This window comes from Mesocricetus auratus, unplaced genomic scaffold (genome assembly GCF_017639785.1).
Source record: "Mesocricetus auratus isolate SY011 unplaced genomic scaffold, BCM_Maur_2.0 Super-Scaffold_100007, whole genome shotgun sequence".
Taxonomy (NCBI): Eukaryota; Metazoa; Chordata; class Mammalia; order Rodentia; family Cricetidae; genus Mesocricetus; species Mesocricetus auratus.
Genome location: NW_024429191.1, coordinates 8,081,317 through 8,095,621, shown reverse-complemented (window position 1 = coordinate 8,095,621; position 14,305 = coordinate 8,081,317). Strand labels below are relative to the sequence as shown.

The 14,305-nt window shown below is 44.7% G+C and overlaps 1 protein-coding gene across 5 annotated transcripts in view; it reads left to right on the top strand.

Moving 5' to 3' along the window:
- The window catches only part of Cluap1 (clusterin associated protein 1), a 32,531-nt gene extending 21,816 nt beyond the window's left edge, over positions 1-10,715 (top strand). For 2 of the 5 annotated variants that reach the window (XM_040748168.1, XM_040748169.1), the window contains exons 10-13: positions 1,729-1,836; positions 4,201-4,268; positions 6,922-6,977; positions 10,320-10,715. In XM_040748168.1, the coding sequence (XP_040604102.1) occupies positions 1,729-1,836; positions 4,201-4,268; positions 6,922-6,977; positions 10,320-10,548 (461 nt within the window). In that variant the 3' untranslated portion in view covers positions 10,549-10,715. Of the gene's footprint in view, positions 1-1,728; positions 1,837-4,200; positions 4,269-6,921; positions 6,978-7,191; positions 7,249-10,319 lie in introns of all 5 variants that reach the window. The other 3 variants (XM_040748172.1, XM_040748170.1, XM_040748171.1) reach the window with 3 other exon arrangements.
- The last annotated feature ends 3,590 nt before the right edge of the window (positions 10,716-14,305 follow it).

The following is a 14,305-nucleotide window of genomic DNA, read 5'->3' as shown; positions in this document are numbered from 1 at the left end:
TGTGTGAGAGAGTGTGAGTGTGTGTGAGAGAGAGAGAGTGTGTGTGTGTGTGAGTGGGTTGTGAGTGTGTGTGAGAGAGAGTGTGTGAGTGTGAGTGTGTGTGAGAGTGTGTGTGTGAGTGTGTGTGTGTGAGTGGGTGTGTGAGTGTGAGTGTGTGTGAGAGAGAGTGTGTGTGTGTGTGGGTGAGTGGGTGTGTGAGAGAGAGTGTGTGTGTGTGTGAGTGGGTGTGTGAGTGTGAGTGTGTGTGAGAGAGAGTGTGTGTGTGTGGGTGAGTGGGTGTGTGAGTGTGTGTGAGAGAGAGAGTGTGTGTGTGTGTGTGTGTGTGTGTGTGTGTATGCAGGCGTGCACTCACATGCCAAGTGTTCGAGTGCAGCTGTGGGTGTGCAGTGGAGCACATGTTGAGGTTGGAGGACAGCTTTGTGTGTGTGTGTGTGCAGGCGTGCACTCACATGCCAAGTGTTCGAGTGCAGCTGTGGGTGTGCAGTGGAGCACATGTTGAGGTTGGAGGACAGCTTTGTGTGTGTGTGTGCAGGCGTGCACTCACATGCCAAGTGTTCGAGTGCAGCTGTGGGTGTGCAGTGGAGCACATGTTGAGGTTGGAGGACAGCTTTGTGTGTGTGTGTGTGCAGGCGTGCACTCACATGCCAAGTGTTCGAGTGCAGCTGTGGGTGTGCAGTGGAGCACATGTTGAGGTTGGAGGACAGCTTTGTGATTGTTTCTTTTTCCGTTCACCTTTACATGAATTCCTGAGAATCAGACTCAGGCCATCAGGTTGTTGGCAGGTATGCAATGAATTACATTTCTCTAGCAGAGTTACTTACATTGTAAGAAGTACTTTATTGTCTTTAAATTTTTTCTCTCAAATTTTAATTGTAATAAGAACATAGATGAGATTTGCCCTCTTAAACATCAACAAATCTGTCATTGTTGACTAGAAGTGCAAAAATATTTCCAGAGAGCGGTTTTCTCACAGCTTTCATATTAAGTGCCACTTGAGTTCACTCAGAAGGCTCACAGAGACTGAAGCGACAAGCCCAGGGCCTGCACGGGCTGTACCAGGCCCTCTGTGTGTGTGTATGTTATAGCCGTTAGTTTGGTGTTTTGTGAGACTCTTAGCAGTGGGAGCAGGTGTACCTCTGACTCTTGCCGTTCCTGAGACTCTTTCCCACCTGGTTGCTTTATCTGGCCTTGATAAGAGGTTTCCACCTTGTCTTTTTGTAACTATCTTGTTTTGTCCTGTTTGGCTGTCATCTCTTGGAAGCCTGCTTTTTTCTGAAGAGGAAATGAAGGTGGAATGGAGAGGGAAGTGGGAGAGCGAGGAGCAGTGGAGGGAGGGGAAACTATGAGAGAAGAATCTATTTTCTTCTGTGTTTTTGTTTAGGTTTTTGTTTTTGTCTTTCAAGACAGGGTTTTTCTGTGTAGCTCTGGCTGTTCTGGAACTCACTTTGTAGCCTAGGCTGGCATCAAACTCAGAGATCTGCCTGCTTCTGCCTCCCAGCTACTCAGTTTGTGAAAAATTCAGTCTTTTAGCTTTGAAGTACAGCATATTATGGGCTGCATTAACAGTTCACTAGTACCTGAGAAAATCCAGGGGGTCTCATAAGAGCCAATAGATGAAAAGGGGTCAAGAAAAGCAGATGCTTTTGCACTGATGCCTTAATAGACAGGAGACGTTTGACTGTACTGCAAGAACTGCTCCTTTATTCTGCCTTCTGTTGTTCCTGTCAGGTAACGATGACTCAGACATAGACATCCAGGAGGACGATGAATCTGATAGTGAGCTAGAGGAGAGAAGGCTGTCGAAGCCTCGGACAGCCATGGAGGTGCTCATGCAAGGTAGTGTGACTCTTTCTCTTGTCCAGCTCCCTTGCCTCGGAACATCAAGGGCAAAGTCGGATGAGTGCTGCTTGGCATTGAGACCCCAGGGAACTGTGAAGGGTCCCTGGAGCCACTCCTGCCTCGCTTCATTTTGTTCTTCAGCATCTGTCTCTCATACATACAGTCCTTTTGTTCAATTCCATGTAGCTAAGCTGGCCTTTAATTTACAGTGTGCCTCAAGATGACCTTGAACCTGACCCTCCTGCTCCACCCCCATGCACCACCATGCCCAGCACCTGTCACGTTCTTCTCTGTTTGCAGATACCTCAGAAATGGCCTCTGCAACTGAGCTCTGTATTCTGCTCATTTGGGGTCAGTGCAGTTACATCCCTGTGGCCAAGGAATTAACCCAGAGTAAAGGGATCATGACCCGTCCAGCAGGGACAGTCAACTAAGACCAGGGACGCCTAGGAGAAAATGTCGGGGGACAAGGGGTATAAGGAATAGATAGCAAGTCAGCATGCCTGATCAAGCTGACGACCTTTATTCTTTCCAAAGGGGTTTATATAGAGGCCCTAGGGGGAAAGTGAGGAGGGGCGGGAGTGGAGGTGTTGACTGCAGCTACCAGGAGGCAAAGGTCAGTGGGAGGGGTAGGCCGTTCTGTGTCACCTGGTAATCTAACTGCAGGTTTCAGTTCTAGCTTTCACAATCTATCCTCTATTGCTCAAGTCTATCCCCACCAGAGGGACTTGGTAATTTTCACTAGGCTTAATCTTTGACTGACGGATGAGCCTCAAGCCTGTTTCTCAGAACTTGCTTCATATCTAAAGAGGTGTTATTTCTTCAAGGTGGCCTGGGGTCACGTCCTCCATGTGACAGGGTGAAGGGGTTTCTAAGTAACCTAACTGCAGGAAGAAGAGTTGTTAAGTGACCTAGCTGCAGATTACTATCAGCTATTCCTGTGAGCCCTAATTCTATTTGTCAAGGAGTTGGAAAGGGCAGGAAGGCTGATAACAAAATGGCCTATATTTGAAAGAACTGGCAGTATTTACAAGAGGTCCTAAGTAACAATGACCACTCCCCACAGGATCACATGAGTATGTCTCATTAAAAAAAAAAACATTTTAAAAATGGGTTTTTCCTCATGTTCCACTTCAACCTAGAGGGCCATAGCTAGCTTTCAGAGCTTGTCCTTACAAATTGACTTTCCATGCACATGTAAGATACACTTACTTACATACACACATACTGTCAAACATAAGCAAAAATTGCTTGAAAGTTCTTTAACCTAAGTGGGACCAGATTACATCATTATTTTATGACTTTTATTCTGAAAATTAAATACATTGGGGCTGGGGAGAAGGTTGAGCCAGTAAAATGCTTGCTGTGCAAGTGTAAAATCTAGGTTTGAATTCCCAGCACCCATGTGAAAAGCCAAAAGCTACAGTGCCTGTCTGAAACCCTCGTACTGGGGAGGTGGAGACAGGAGGGTCACTACGACTTGCTGACCAGTCTTACTGAATCAGGGCTCAAAAAATAATATGGAGCCAGGCAGTGGTGGCGCACATCTTTAATTCCAGCACTTGGGAGGCAGAGGCAAGAGGCAGGTGGGACTCTAAATTAGAGGCCATCCTTGTCTGCATGAGTTCCAGGTCAGCCAGGGCCACATGGTAACACCCTATCTCAGCAAAAGCATAAATATATCCTTACATAAAGGCACAAATGTCTGTCTAAATTTTTCTCTCTTTAAAACTATTGACTTGCTGGTTGGTGGTGGTGCAAGCCTTTAATCCCAGAACTCTAGAGGCAGAGGCAGGTAGATCTCTTGAGTTCAAGGCCAACATGGTCTACAGTGTGAGTTCCAGGACAGCCAGAGCTACACAGAGAAGCCCTGTCTCAAACAAACAAACAAACAAACATATATATATATATATATATATATATATATATGATGGAGGATGATATAGGAAGATACTGATATCAACCTCTGGCCTCCACATATATACATATAGGCACACATGTATTCACACACATAAATATGTATGCATACATATACTACACTCACACCCAAATTAAATATATTGTAACTGTTGTGGAATAGTTACCAAAGAAGACTGCTTGGACATGGGTTTAAGCAAATAGAAAATTTTTGTTATCTAGCTGGAGACTACACTGGATATTTGGGATCTGATTGTAACCCTGAGCCTTTCTCAGGGTGAGCTTTTAAGCACAAAAACCATGTCCTAGGTTGACACACTTCAGTTAACAAGAACAGTTAGCCAAAAGCAGAACTACAGAAGCCAGAAAGCAAGGTTGGTATATTAGAGATGTTCCCTTAACTATGGACTTTGATGGGTTAGACCTTTGTTTTCATTTTGGCAGGTGGTGCTGTCTCCATGCTTAGTTTTCAGCCTGAATGGTACTTCCATCATGGACTCAGTTGTGCTAAGGTCTGGCACTCTGTTACAGTAACTGTCCTTATATCAGTAAATAGAGATGTGCTTTATTTTTTTAATGGCTACATCATATTCCATTGCATAACTGTACCCTTAATTTATTTGGCTATATACTGAGGTATTTAATTTCACTATTTTCTTGTATATACTTCTTTCTACATATATGCAAGTGTTTCTTTAGTGTACATCATTTCAAATGCTATTCTTTTTTTTTTTTAAAGAAAGGGCCAATTACTTTATTACTTACCTTGAAAGGTAATCTTATAAGGAATCAAAAACCTAAACTTTTGTATATGAAAAAGAATCAGTCAGCTCTGCTTTAAAACGTAGGGTGCATACCCACTCATTAATAGTTTTTTATATCAGGAGATTGAGAGAAGAAATGGGTATAAGGAATTAATCATCACCTTTGGTCATCAAGCAATCCTAGCAAGAAAGGAATGTCTGCTAATGATAATTGGGCTGCTTTGTTTTGTTCCCTGATGAATTCCACATTCAACTATGTGCCTCACTAAAACCAGATTGCCTTCTTGGGTTTTTTCACTTCAAAACTTTTAAACAAAAATATCTTAGTCTAACTTTATCAAATGGGATTCTTCTGTTTAACATTAACTTTAACCTTTGTTTCTGAGCTGGGTGGTGGTGGCACACACCTTTAATCCCAGAACTTGGGAGGCAGAGGCAGATGGATCTCTGTGAGTTCGAGGTCAGCCTGGTCTACAAGAGAGCTAGTTCCAGGACAGCCTCCAAAGCCACAGAGAAACCCTGTCTCGGAAAAAAAAAAAAAAAACCAAAACAACAACAACAAAAAAACACTTTTGTTTCTGGTACAGGGCATGCTGTATAGGACAGCATGGCCTCAAATTCAGAGTCCTTGCACTACAAGGACCCGAGTGCTCAGACTCTCAGACTGCAGATGCCACCATACCCAACTGTAAACTCTAATTTTGATAGCTACCCAATTGCCCTATATTTAACTTTAAATAAATTTCTTACCCATCACCCAGCTAATATTTAGCGCACAGGAACTTTTTTGGTCTTTTGAGACAGGATCTCATTTTGTAACTCAGACTGGACTCAAACTCAGTCTCCAGTCTCAGCCTCTAAAGCACTGGTACTGTAGAGAATTGTTTATACCTAATAAGTTTCAGAGGTGTTATCATCTTTTCATTATTTTATGTTAACTTTGTTGTTAGCAGCTTCTGTTTATTCTGGGCCCAGCTGTCTTCATTTCTTATGTGTGCTTCCCATTGGATGACTAATTGCTTTGGTTTCTTTTGTAACCTTTCACTTTTTCATGACACAAACAGGGGCTAATGGTATGTCTCCCATCTGATAGATGGGAGCCAACACTAGAAAAGGGTGTGTAGCTGACTCCACGTTAGTCTAAGAAAGGCAACGATTCATTCAAACCTTGCTTAAGTACTTAACTTGCAGAGTAAATTAATATAGTCCAGTTCCAAAATCTATGGCAAGGGCTTTCAAATGCAAAAAGGCTTTGCACCTGTCTGGCCCAGTGCTCAGTTGTCTCTCTGGGGCTGCCATGAGCAGCCTTCGCCTGCTCTGCCTGGACCCAGCCAGCAGTGACTCTGCTAACATTTTCACTTGGAAACTTAGGCCTAGATCCAAGTACAGGAGACACCAGTTCATAAAAGAATAATATATTCTTTTTCAGCAGATACCATGTAAGTTCTACTGCATGTAAACTAATCATGGAGTTCAGTGATTCCCCCCCCCTCAAATACCAGAGAATGTGTTTTAAAAATACTCTTGATTGCCAGGTGGTGGTGGTGGTACACACATCTAATCCCAATACTCAGGAGGCAGAGGCAGCAGATCTTTGTGAGTTTGGGGCCAGCCAGGTCTACAGAGGGAGTTCCTGGACAGCCAAGGCTACACAGAGAAACCCTAAGCAAACAAACAAGTACTCTTGATTCAAGTTTGTTTTGTGGTGCTAGAGATGAAATGCATGGCCTTAAGCATATGGATAAATGTTCTACCACTTATCCATACCCCCAGCCTTCATGTATAATTTTTGTATGTAAGTTTTCATTATATTCATTTATGTGTGCACACATGCGCACATATCCAAATAAAACTTTTGGAACTAAGTTTTTTCCTTCTTCCATGTAAATTCTGGAGAGGAACTCAGGTCATTAGGCTTAGTGGCAAGTACCTTTACCTACTGAACCATCTCACCAGTCCATGTTAACTTTATTTTTTTGTTAGTTTTTTATTATTGTTGCTGAGACATGGTACAGCTAGCTTTGAGATCCCAGTAATCCTCCTGCCTCAGTCTCCTGAGTGCTGAGATTACAGATGTACCCTGTCACATGCCAAATTTTATTGCCCTTTTTCCATCTTTTAAGTAGAATTTCAGAGCAGGGCATGGTAGCACAAACCTGCAATGCCAGCACTCTAGGGGTTGAGGCAGGATCAAGAGTTCAAGGCGTCTCAGCTATATAGTGAGTTTCTCAAAATAGAGGAGATGGGGGACAGAAAATAGATTATTTGTTAATTCCAGTTAGTTGGAGCTTAAATACATTTTATAGTATGTACTTTAGTATTCCCTCAGTTTTCCAAGGGAAAGCAATTCTTAAATGTCATTTCCAAGGATGTAATAATTTCATGTTTTTGTTTTTCTCAGGGAGGCCCAGCAAACGCATCGTGGGCACAATGCAGGGTGGAGACTCAGATGAAGACGTGAGTCCCGCACCCTCTCACCACTCCTGTGCCCCCTGTCTCGGGCTGTCCTCCTAGATTAGCTCAGGTGCTGCCATGAGTCAGGGGCTACTGTTCCCAGCACATTGCTCGAATGTGACAGAGTTTGTCAGTAGCTTGTTTCTCATTTCGCACAAATATGCTCGCCCTTTTTGTTTTGCCTTCTCACTGTTCTTTCCATTCTCGCTTTCCAAAGACGGAAGCAGCACCAGTCCTCTTAGGTAAATGCAAGACTCCCAGCTCCAGGAAGCAGGTTGGTTTTCTTTTCTTTTCTGTTTGTTGGTGTGTGTCGGCCTGCTCAGGGCCAGCAGAGCCTCTCTCCTCTGGGGTGATGCTTCCACACTGGGGCAAGAAGCCCTCAGAATAGATGCCATGGAGAGGCAGGCAGACTGGTCTCTTGCATTACCAAACTAAGGAGGGTCAAACACCAAGACAGTCATCAGGCCCTGAATTATAACAGAGATGAAGTGCTGACGCCAAGGGCCATGGCCCGGCACCGGCCTTTCTTCAGCACCATCCTGCGATTCTGGAGCAGGAACATGGAAAAGGTGTCCTCCTAGACCAGGGCCTCAGAGGGGCCCAACAGGAGGCTGAGGTAGGCTGCTAGTGCCTTCAGCTCCACCAGGTAGATAGCTGACTAGAGAACTTAACCAAAAAGGGGCGTCTGGGCTCTCAAAACGGCAGGCTGAGCATTCACAGCCAGACTCTGGGCCCTTCTTCTGCTACAGTCCCCGGCAGTGCTACTTGGCCCATTTAGCAAAGGTTACTGGAGAGACACCAATCCCAGGTCAGTTTGTAAGGAACAAGCCTGTCTGGGGTGTAGCACTGGTGCCTGCCTGCACAGGGACTAAACAGGACCATATGCTCTTGTATGAAGCTTGACTTACTAAGTACCTCAGTGCAGTGTTGCTTAAATTCACAGAGCAAGCTGGCCCTTGTCTTTCTGGGCAGGAAACAGAGAAGCTTGTGCCTTGAATTCCTAGAGGATAGTCAATGCAGAATCAGGGAAACCACTCAACAGTAACTTTCTTCTTTTTTATTTATTTGTTTATTTTATGTATATGAATGCTTTGTTTTCACCCACACCAGAAGAGGGCACCAGATCTTATTATAGATGGTTGTAAGCCACCATGTGGCTGCTGGGAATTGAACTCAGGACCTCTGGTAGAGCAGCCAGTCAACGCTCTTAACTGCTGAGCCATCTCTCCAGCCCCCCAATAACTTTCTTCTTAACAGAGAGGGTACTCGTGATAAAGTAGCATTCATCCACTGCTGTCCACCTGAGTCTGAAACAGGGAGGATCTGGCCTAAAGCAACCAGTGCTTTCTGGAAAGTGGTGTCTGTTCTGTTTTATTTGCCCACATGCTTTAAGAATGAATGTGTCTGTAGTGGCTCGGGTCTTCCCACTTGTTTATTTCCTGGAGGCTGTGTTCACACAGCTCCTGACACAGGGCTTGCCTTTTCTGTGCTTGTTCAACATGAATTTGTTGGATCCTATCAGTGTTGGGTCCTGAATGCAGTAGGGGAAAAAACAAACAGCCCTTGCCTTTGGAGCACACATGTTCTAGTAACAACCAAGTAGATACACCACAGTCATCGGTGTTAGGGAATAAAGAAAGTAGATTCAGGAGATGAGAAACGACAGAGACCAGGGATCTTTTCACATGTTCAGGCAAGGCCTCTCTTGTGAGGAACTGAAGCAGAGACCTGAGTGAGGAAAAGGGTGAGCCATGTTGGGTGGATGAGCCCCTGGGCCTGGGGTGTGTGGACACCTACAGTGAGGCAGTGGCAGGATGGAGGGGATGGGGTCAAGTGGTGAGAGACCACGGAGACAGAACAGCAGGGTGCATCGAGGACCCAGTAATATGGGAGATGTGGGAGAGTTATCGGCCCTGGGCAGATGCAGAGGTGGCAAGTGCAGCTGTGTAAGTTGGAGGTGAGGATGTCTTAGCCCGAGGCCATGAGAGAAGCAGATAGATTCTGGGTGTTTCTGAGGTTTGACCCGTCTTGTTTTGTTAGTTGATTGTACTAGGTTGATGAAGAAGAGAAATGCAGAATGCTTCAGTGGTGGAGCTAGCCAAAAGCCTGGGATTTTAACTTTTGAGACAGAAATGACTTGAGGAAGGGGCTGAGAGGGCAGATCAGGAAAAGTTTGGAATTTAAGAAACAGGGCTGGACCAGAAGTGGAACTTGGAAGCCATCCATATTTAGATGGAAGCCATGATAAAGAAGCAATTGCACTATTTGGAGAGCAGGAAGAGAAGAGAGGAGGCCTGCAGTCCTGAGCTGCCTCTGTATTGCAGAAACCAGAGAATTAGAGAGGACTGGGTAAAGGAGTTGGAGCACACTGTACAGAGAGCTAGGGATAGCGGGCAGACGAGGGTGTTTGCCATGGAGGATGGGGAGGAGGACTTCAGGAAAGAAGGGCGTGTCGGTGACAGATGTGGGAAGACTGGATCCATCCCACTGGATTGGAATCCTTTCAGTCTTGATAAGAGTGGTTTGGGGTTATGGGATAGAGCCTGTTGTACTTATGTAATGGGAGGGGGATACTTTAAGTACAGCAATTTGCCCAAGGAGTTCATTTTTTTTTTCATTATGAAACAGATCTTTCTGTGTAGCTCATGCTGGCCTCATTCATAATCATCCCCCTGCCTTAGCCTCTAGAGTGCTAGCATTGTAGGCTTGTACCACCATAGGCCTGGCTTGCTCAAAGATTTCTGCCGGGAAGGAAGCAGACAGAGCAGGGTAACTGGAGAAGGTGTTAGTGAGAAGAGAATTCTAACATGTATGTACTACTTGGGAATAATTCTCTCGACTGGGTGGCCAGCCATCTTAGTATACATGGAGCATAAGACGTGCGTAGAAAAGACAGGGAGCAAAAGTTGGTGCTCCCTGGATCCAGACTGAAGGAGCTGGGGCACCATTCACCTTGCCTTCTCACCCACATTCGCGCTGCTTTCCATCTCCATCTGGAATCGGCCTCCCTTTCCCGCCCTTCTTGCTGTCTACCTGTCTGCTGCATCTCTAGACTGCGGGAGTCATTCAGCATCTAGGTCCCTCACATGTGTTAAGGGTATTCCCAAGATAGCCATGGAAAGCCAACTCCTGCTTGACAACCCCAGGAAAGGCTGGTGTTTGAGTTACTGGTTATGTCCTTAGTCTAGTGTCGTTGAGCTGGCAGCATCCTATGTTCCCACAACCTTCCACTCTAGGGGTATTGCTAGTTATTGCACTGTCCTTGAGAGAGTTAAGTGGGGTGTCTAAGACAAGATGTTATAGTGAGCCAGCACCTCAGTTGCATGTACTATCTGTGTGCTTTAGGAAGACTCAGAGGACAGTGAAATTGACATGGAAGATGATGAAGAAGATGATGATGATTTGGAAGATGAGAGCATTGCTCTCTCACCAGCTAAGCCCAGTCGAAGGGTCCGGAAACCTGAGCCCCTGGATGAAAGTGACAATGATTTCTGACCTTCTTGCCAAGGGACACAGGCAGATTAAGAGCCTCAGATTTCTAGGTAAACAGGGAATCAACAGGCTGGAAAGGTAACATGTATTTTTTTCACTACACCATCTGGGCTTAAACATTTGTTTCATTACTGAAACAAATCCCAGCCAAGATTTTCTTTTGTTTTATTTCCTAACATTTGGGAGATACATGTGTTCTAAGTAATTCAAATCCACAAGAAAAGAAAAATATAAACTGACACCATGTAAGTCTTGGCTGCTGTTATTATTAAATTAATTTTCTTTGATGTTCAGGCCATGGAAAGGCTCCAGATTATGAATGTTCTGTTTCTCTCAGAGGGCTGGTGTTCTTCTGGGAGGCAGAGTCACTTCAGATTACATGCAGAGTCCCCACTCTGGGCTGTCTCAGCAAATGCAGCGCCAACTCCTACTGCCGTCTACTCCTGCTAGCGGGCATCCATGTGAGTGTGTGTACACGAGTGTTACATGTGCACATGTTCATGTGTGAGAAGGTATACATGTTCATGCTATTATGTGTGCATGTCTGTGTGAAGGCCAGAAGACCCCAGTGGTTGTTCTCAGGAACTGACCACCTTTTGGGGAGTAGAGTCAGGTCTGTTTGGGACCTGGAACCTCACAAGTTAGCCTAGACTGACTATAGAGTCAGCTCTAGATATTTCTACCTTCCCAGGGTCAGGATTCTGAGCACACACCATGGCACCTGGAAATTTTGTGAGGGTTTTGGAGATTGCACTCAAAACCTCATGAACTATATCCTCAGCCCTGTTGGCATTTATTTTGTTTCATTTTTTGAGACAGGGACTTACTATGAAGCCCTAACTAGCCTAGACCAGTCTGGCCTAGAATTTACAGAGGTCCATCTACCTCTGCCTTGGATTAAAGGCATGCATCACCACTCCTGGTACTCTCTTTTCAAATCTTTGTGTATGTATACCACACACAAGTGTGCTGGTGTGCATATGCCATGTGCGTGTGTGGAAGTCAGAGGAAAACCTCTAGTCGGTCCCCATTTTTTGTATTATTTGAGGCAGAATTGTTTGCTGTTGTATAATGCAGGCCAGCTGGCCCCAAAACTTTCAAGGGTCTGTCACCACCTCTCATGTCACCACAGGAGCACTGAGATTACAGACACGTGTTACTACATCCAGTGTTATGTGGATTCTGGGGATTCAGACTCAGGTCCTCATACATGCACAGCAAATGCTTTACACATTGAGCCAGTTCCTCATCCACTAGCTGGCGTTTCTTTTTTTGTTTGTTTTTTGTTTTTGAAACAGGTTTTCTCTGTGTAGTCCTTGTTATCCTGGAATTAGCTCTGTAGACCAGGCTGACCTCAAAGATCTACCTGCCTCTGCCTCCTCAGTGCTGGGATTAAAGGTGCGTGCCACCACTGCCCGGCTAGCTGGCATTTCTCTTTTTTCTTTTCTTTTTTGGTTTTTTTAGAGACAGGGCTTCTCTGTATTGTTTTGGAGCCTGTCCTGGAACTAGCTCTTGTAGACCAGGCTGGTCTCAAACTCATAGAGATCCACCTGCCTCTGCCTCCTGAGTGCTGGGATTAAAGACACCCAGCCTAGCTGGCATTTCTTAAAGGAGCTTTGTCTAAGTTGCTCACCTCTGGCACAGGGATACACATAGGTGTCCTACACCTGAATGTCCTCCTGAAGGAGCCATCAGAAAGGAAAAGCACCGTACTGACTCATGTTTCCCATTTGAAAAATAACCCAGAATTAAATGTGGTAAAGTGTTACTGCAGACACCCCATGTGAAATGAAAGCAAGGGACAAGTAGAATTGACGTCACTATTCTGCATGGGGCTAGACGGGCGGCTCCCTGGGTGTGGTCACATGCAGACACATGCAAATTTAAAACTCTTTAAAAATTAAGAAAAGCATTGTTAAAAGACTAACAATGGAAAATATGAAAAACATTCCCTTTTACTTAAGTCAAGGAAAAAACTCTTTCTCTGTTTCCCAGTATCCTGTGGGGGGAAGGGAGGGGTCAGATGGTCATATTTAGAGGCTTCAGAGTTGGGAGAGGCTTCAGAGGTCCACGCATTGGTGTAATGAACAGGGCAGATGCCCTGGCCTCATCCTTCCATCTCCTGGTTTCTGAGACAGAGTCTCTACTGGTTCAGATCTCACTATGTACCCCAACGGCCCTGACCTTGTGTCCTCAGTGTCACTTTATAATAACTTAGAGGAGAGCAGTCATAATGTAGAAATTTCAGTACTGTTATGGTGACATATGACTATGATCCCAGCATTCAGGATAAAAACCCTGTGCCAATAAATAATAAAAAAGCAATTTTCAGGAACCTAATACATTGGTACATAGAGTCTATTTGGCCTTGGCCATGGGATCATTTTGTCATACGTATAATATCTGTGCATATTTCTTTTCACTAAATATTTATTGAGCATTTATGGTTTTCAGCTGCCATAGTTCAGAGATGCGTGTGTCTTAGCATCTGCATGCAAGGTGCATACAGTGTAGGGTATTATAGGCTTGGGAACCCAGAGTAAGGAGCAGTAAGCCGCCTCTGGAGAGTCAGTGAAGATATCTGTGAAAGCCAGATTGGACTGGGTCTTCTGGAGTTGTTGTGGTCTGTTTGTCTCTCAGTACTACTAGGGATGGAACTCAGCCTCACTATTCTAGATAAGTGCTCTGCCATGATCTGCATCCCAGCCATCACACAAGACCCATGTACAATCAAGCCAGCCAAAAGTCCCCACATAGATGAGGAGGCGACCCTAGGCCCCAGCCTGTGTAGATAGAGGACATGATTCCTAGACTCTGTCCTGTATTGATAGAGACAACCGTAGGCCCTGTCATGTGCTGAGGAGCTATTGGCAGTTAATAACTGCTTAAATGAAGACAATCTTTTTCTTTTTTTCTTCTTGTGTTTTTTTTTAGGGTGTTCCCACTGCTATGTTTCTTTATGCTCCAGTGAATGGCCCCACCCACACTAATTGACTTAGTGAGTTATCAAACAAAAAAAAATCTGAAATTAGGAGAAGGTACATATTGGGGGAAGAGCAGAAATGTGGATATATGTGATCATATTTCAATGTATACATGTATGAAATCTCAAAGGATTGTTTTAAGTCTGAAAAAAACAAAACAAAACCCAACATTGGGGCTGGAGAGATGGTTCAGAGATTGAGGGTACTTGCTACTCTTCCAGAGGTCCTGAGTTCAGTTCTCAGCACCCACATCAGTTGACCTACAGCCACCTATAACTCCAGTTCCAGGGCATGTGATACACTCTTACAGCCTCCTTGGGCAACTGTACTCACATGTGCGTGCATATGTGCACGTGCGCACACACACATACACAGAAAGAGATACAGACACAGAGAGAGAGAGAGACAGAGAGAGACAGAGAAACACACACACACACACACACACAAAGTTAAAAGTAAATCTTTTCTAAAACTCAGGTAGGCCAGAACTACAGAAGCATAGAGGTATCAGAAGACATAGTCTGCAGACACAGAAGGCTAAAATGCCTGGTGAGTAGTAAGAGAGCAGCAAAATGAACTTCCTGTGTTTTGCTAAGGAATTACTTAAGTTTTGCTCTGTGAGTAAATAGCAACCTCCAGAGATAAGGTTTAAAAAAAAAATCACTCTGTGCTGAGCATGGTACTGCACACCATTAACCCTAGCACTCTGAAGGCAGGGACAGGTGGATCTCTGTGAGCTCAAGGCCAGCCTTGTCTACATAGAAATCAGGGGGCCAGCCCAGGGTTAATGTTATGAGAAGAGCTCAGGCGATGAACTTGAACTCTATTTGAGTGTCTGGAGATGCTGAGAGGATA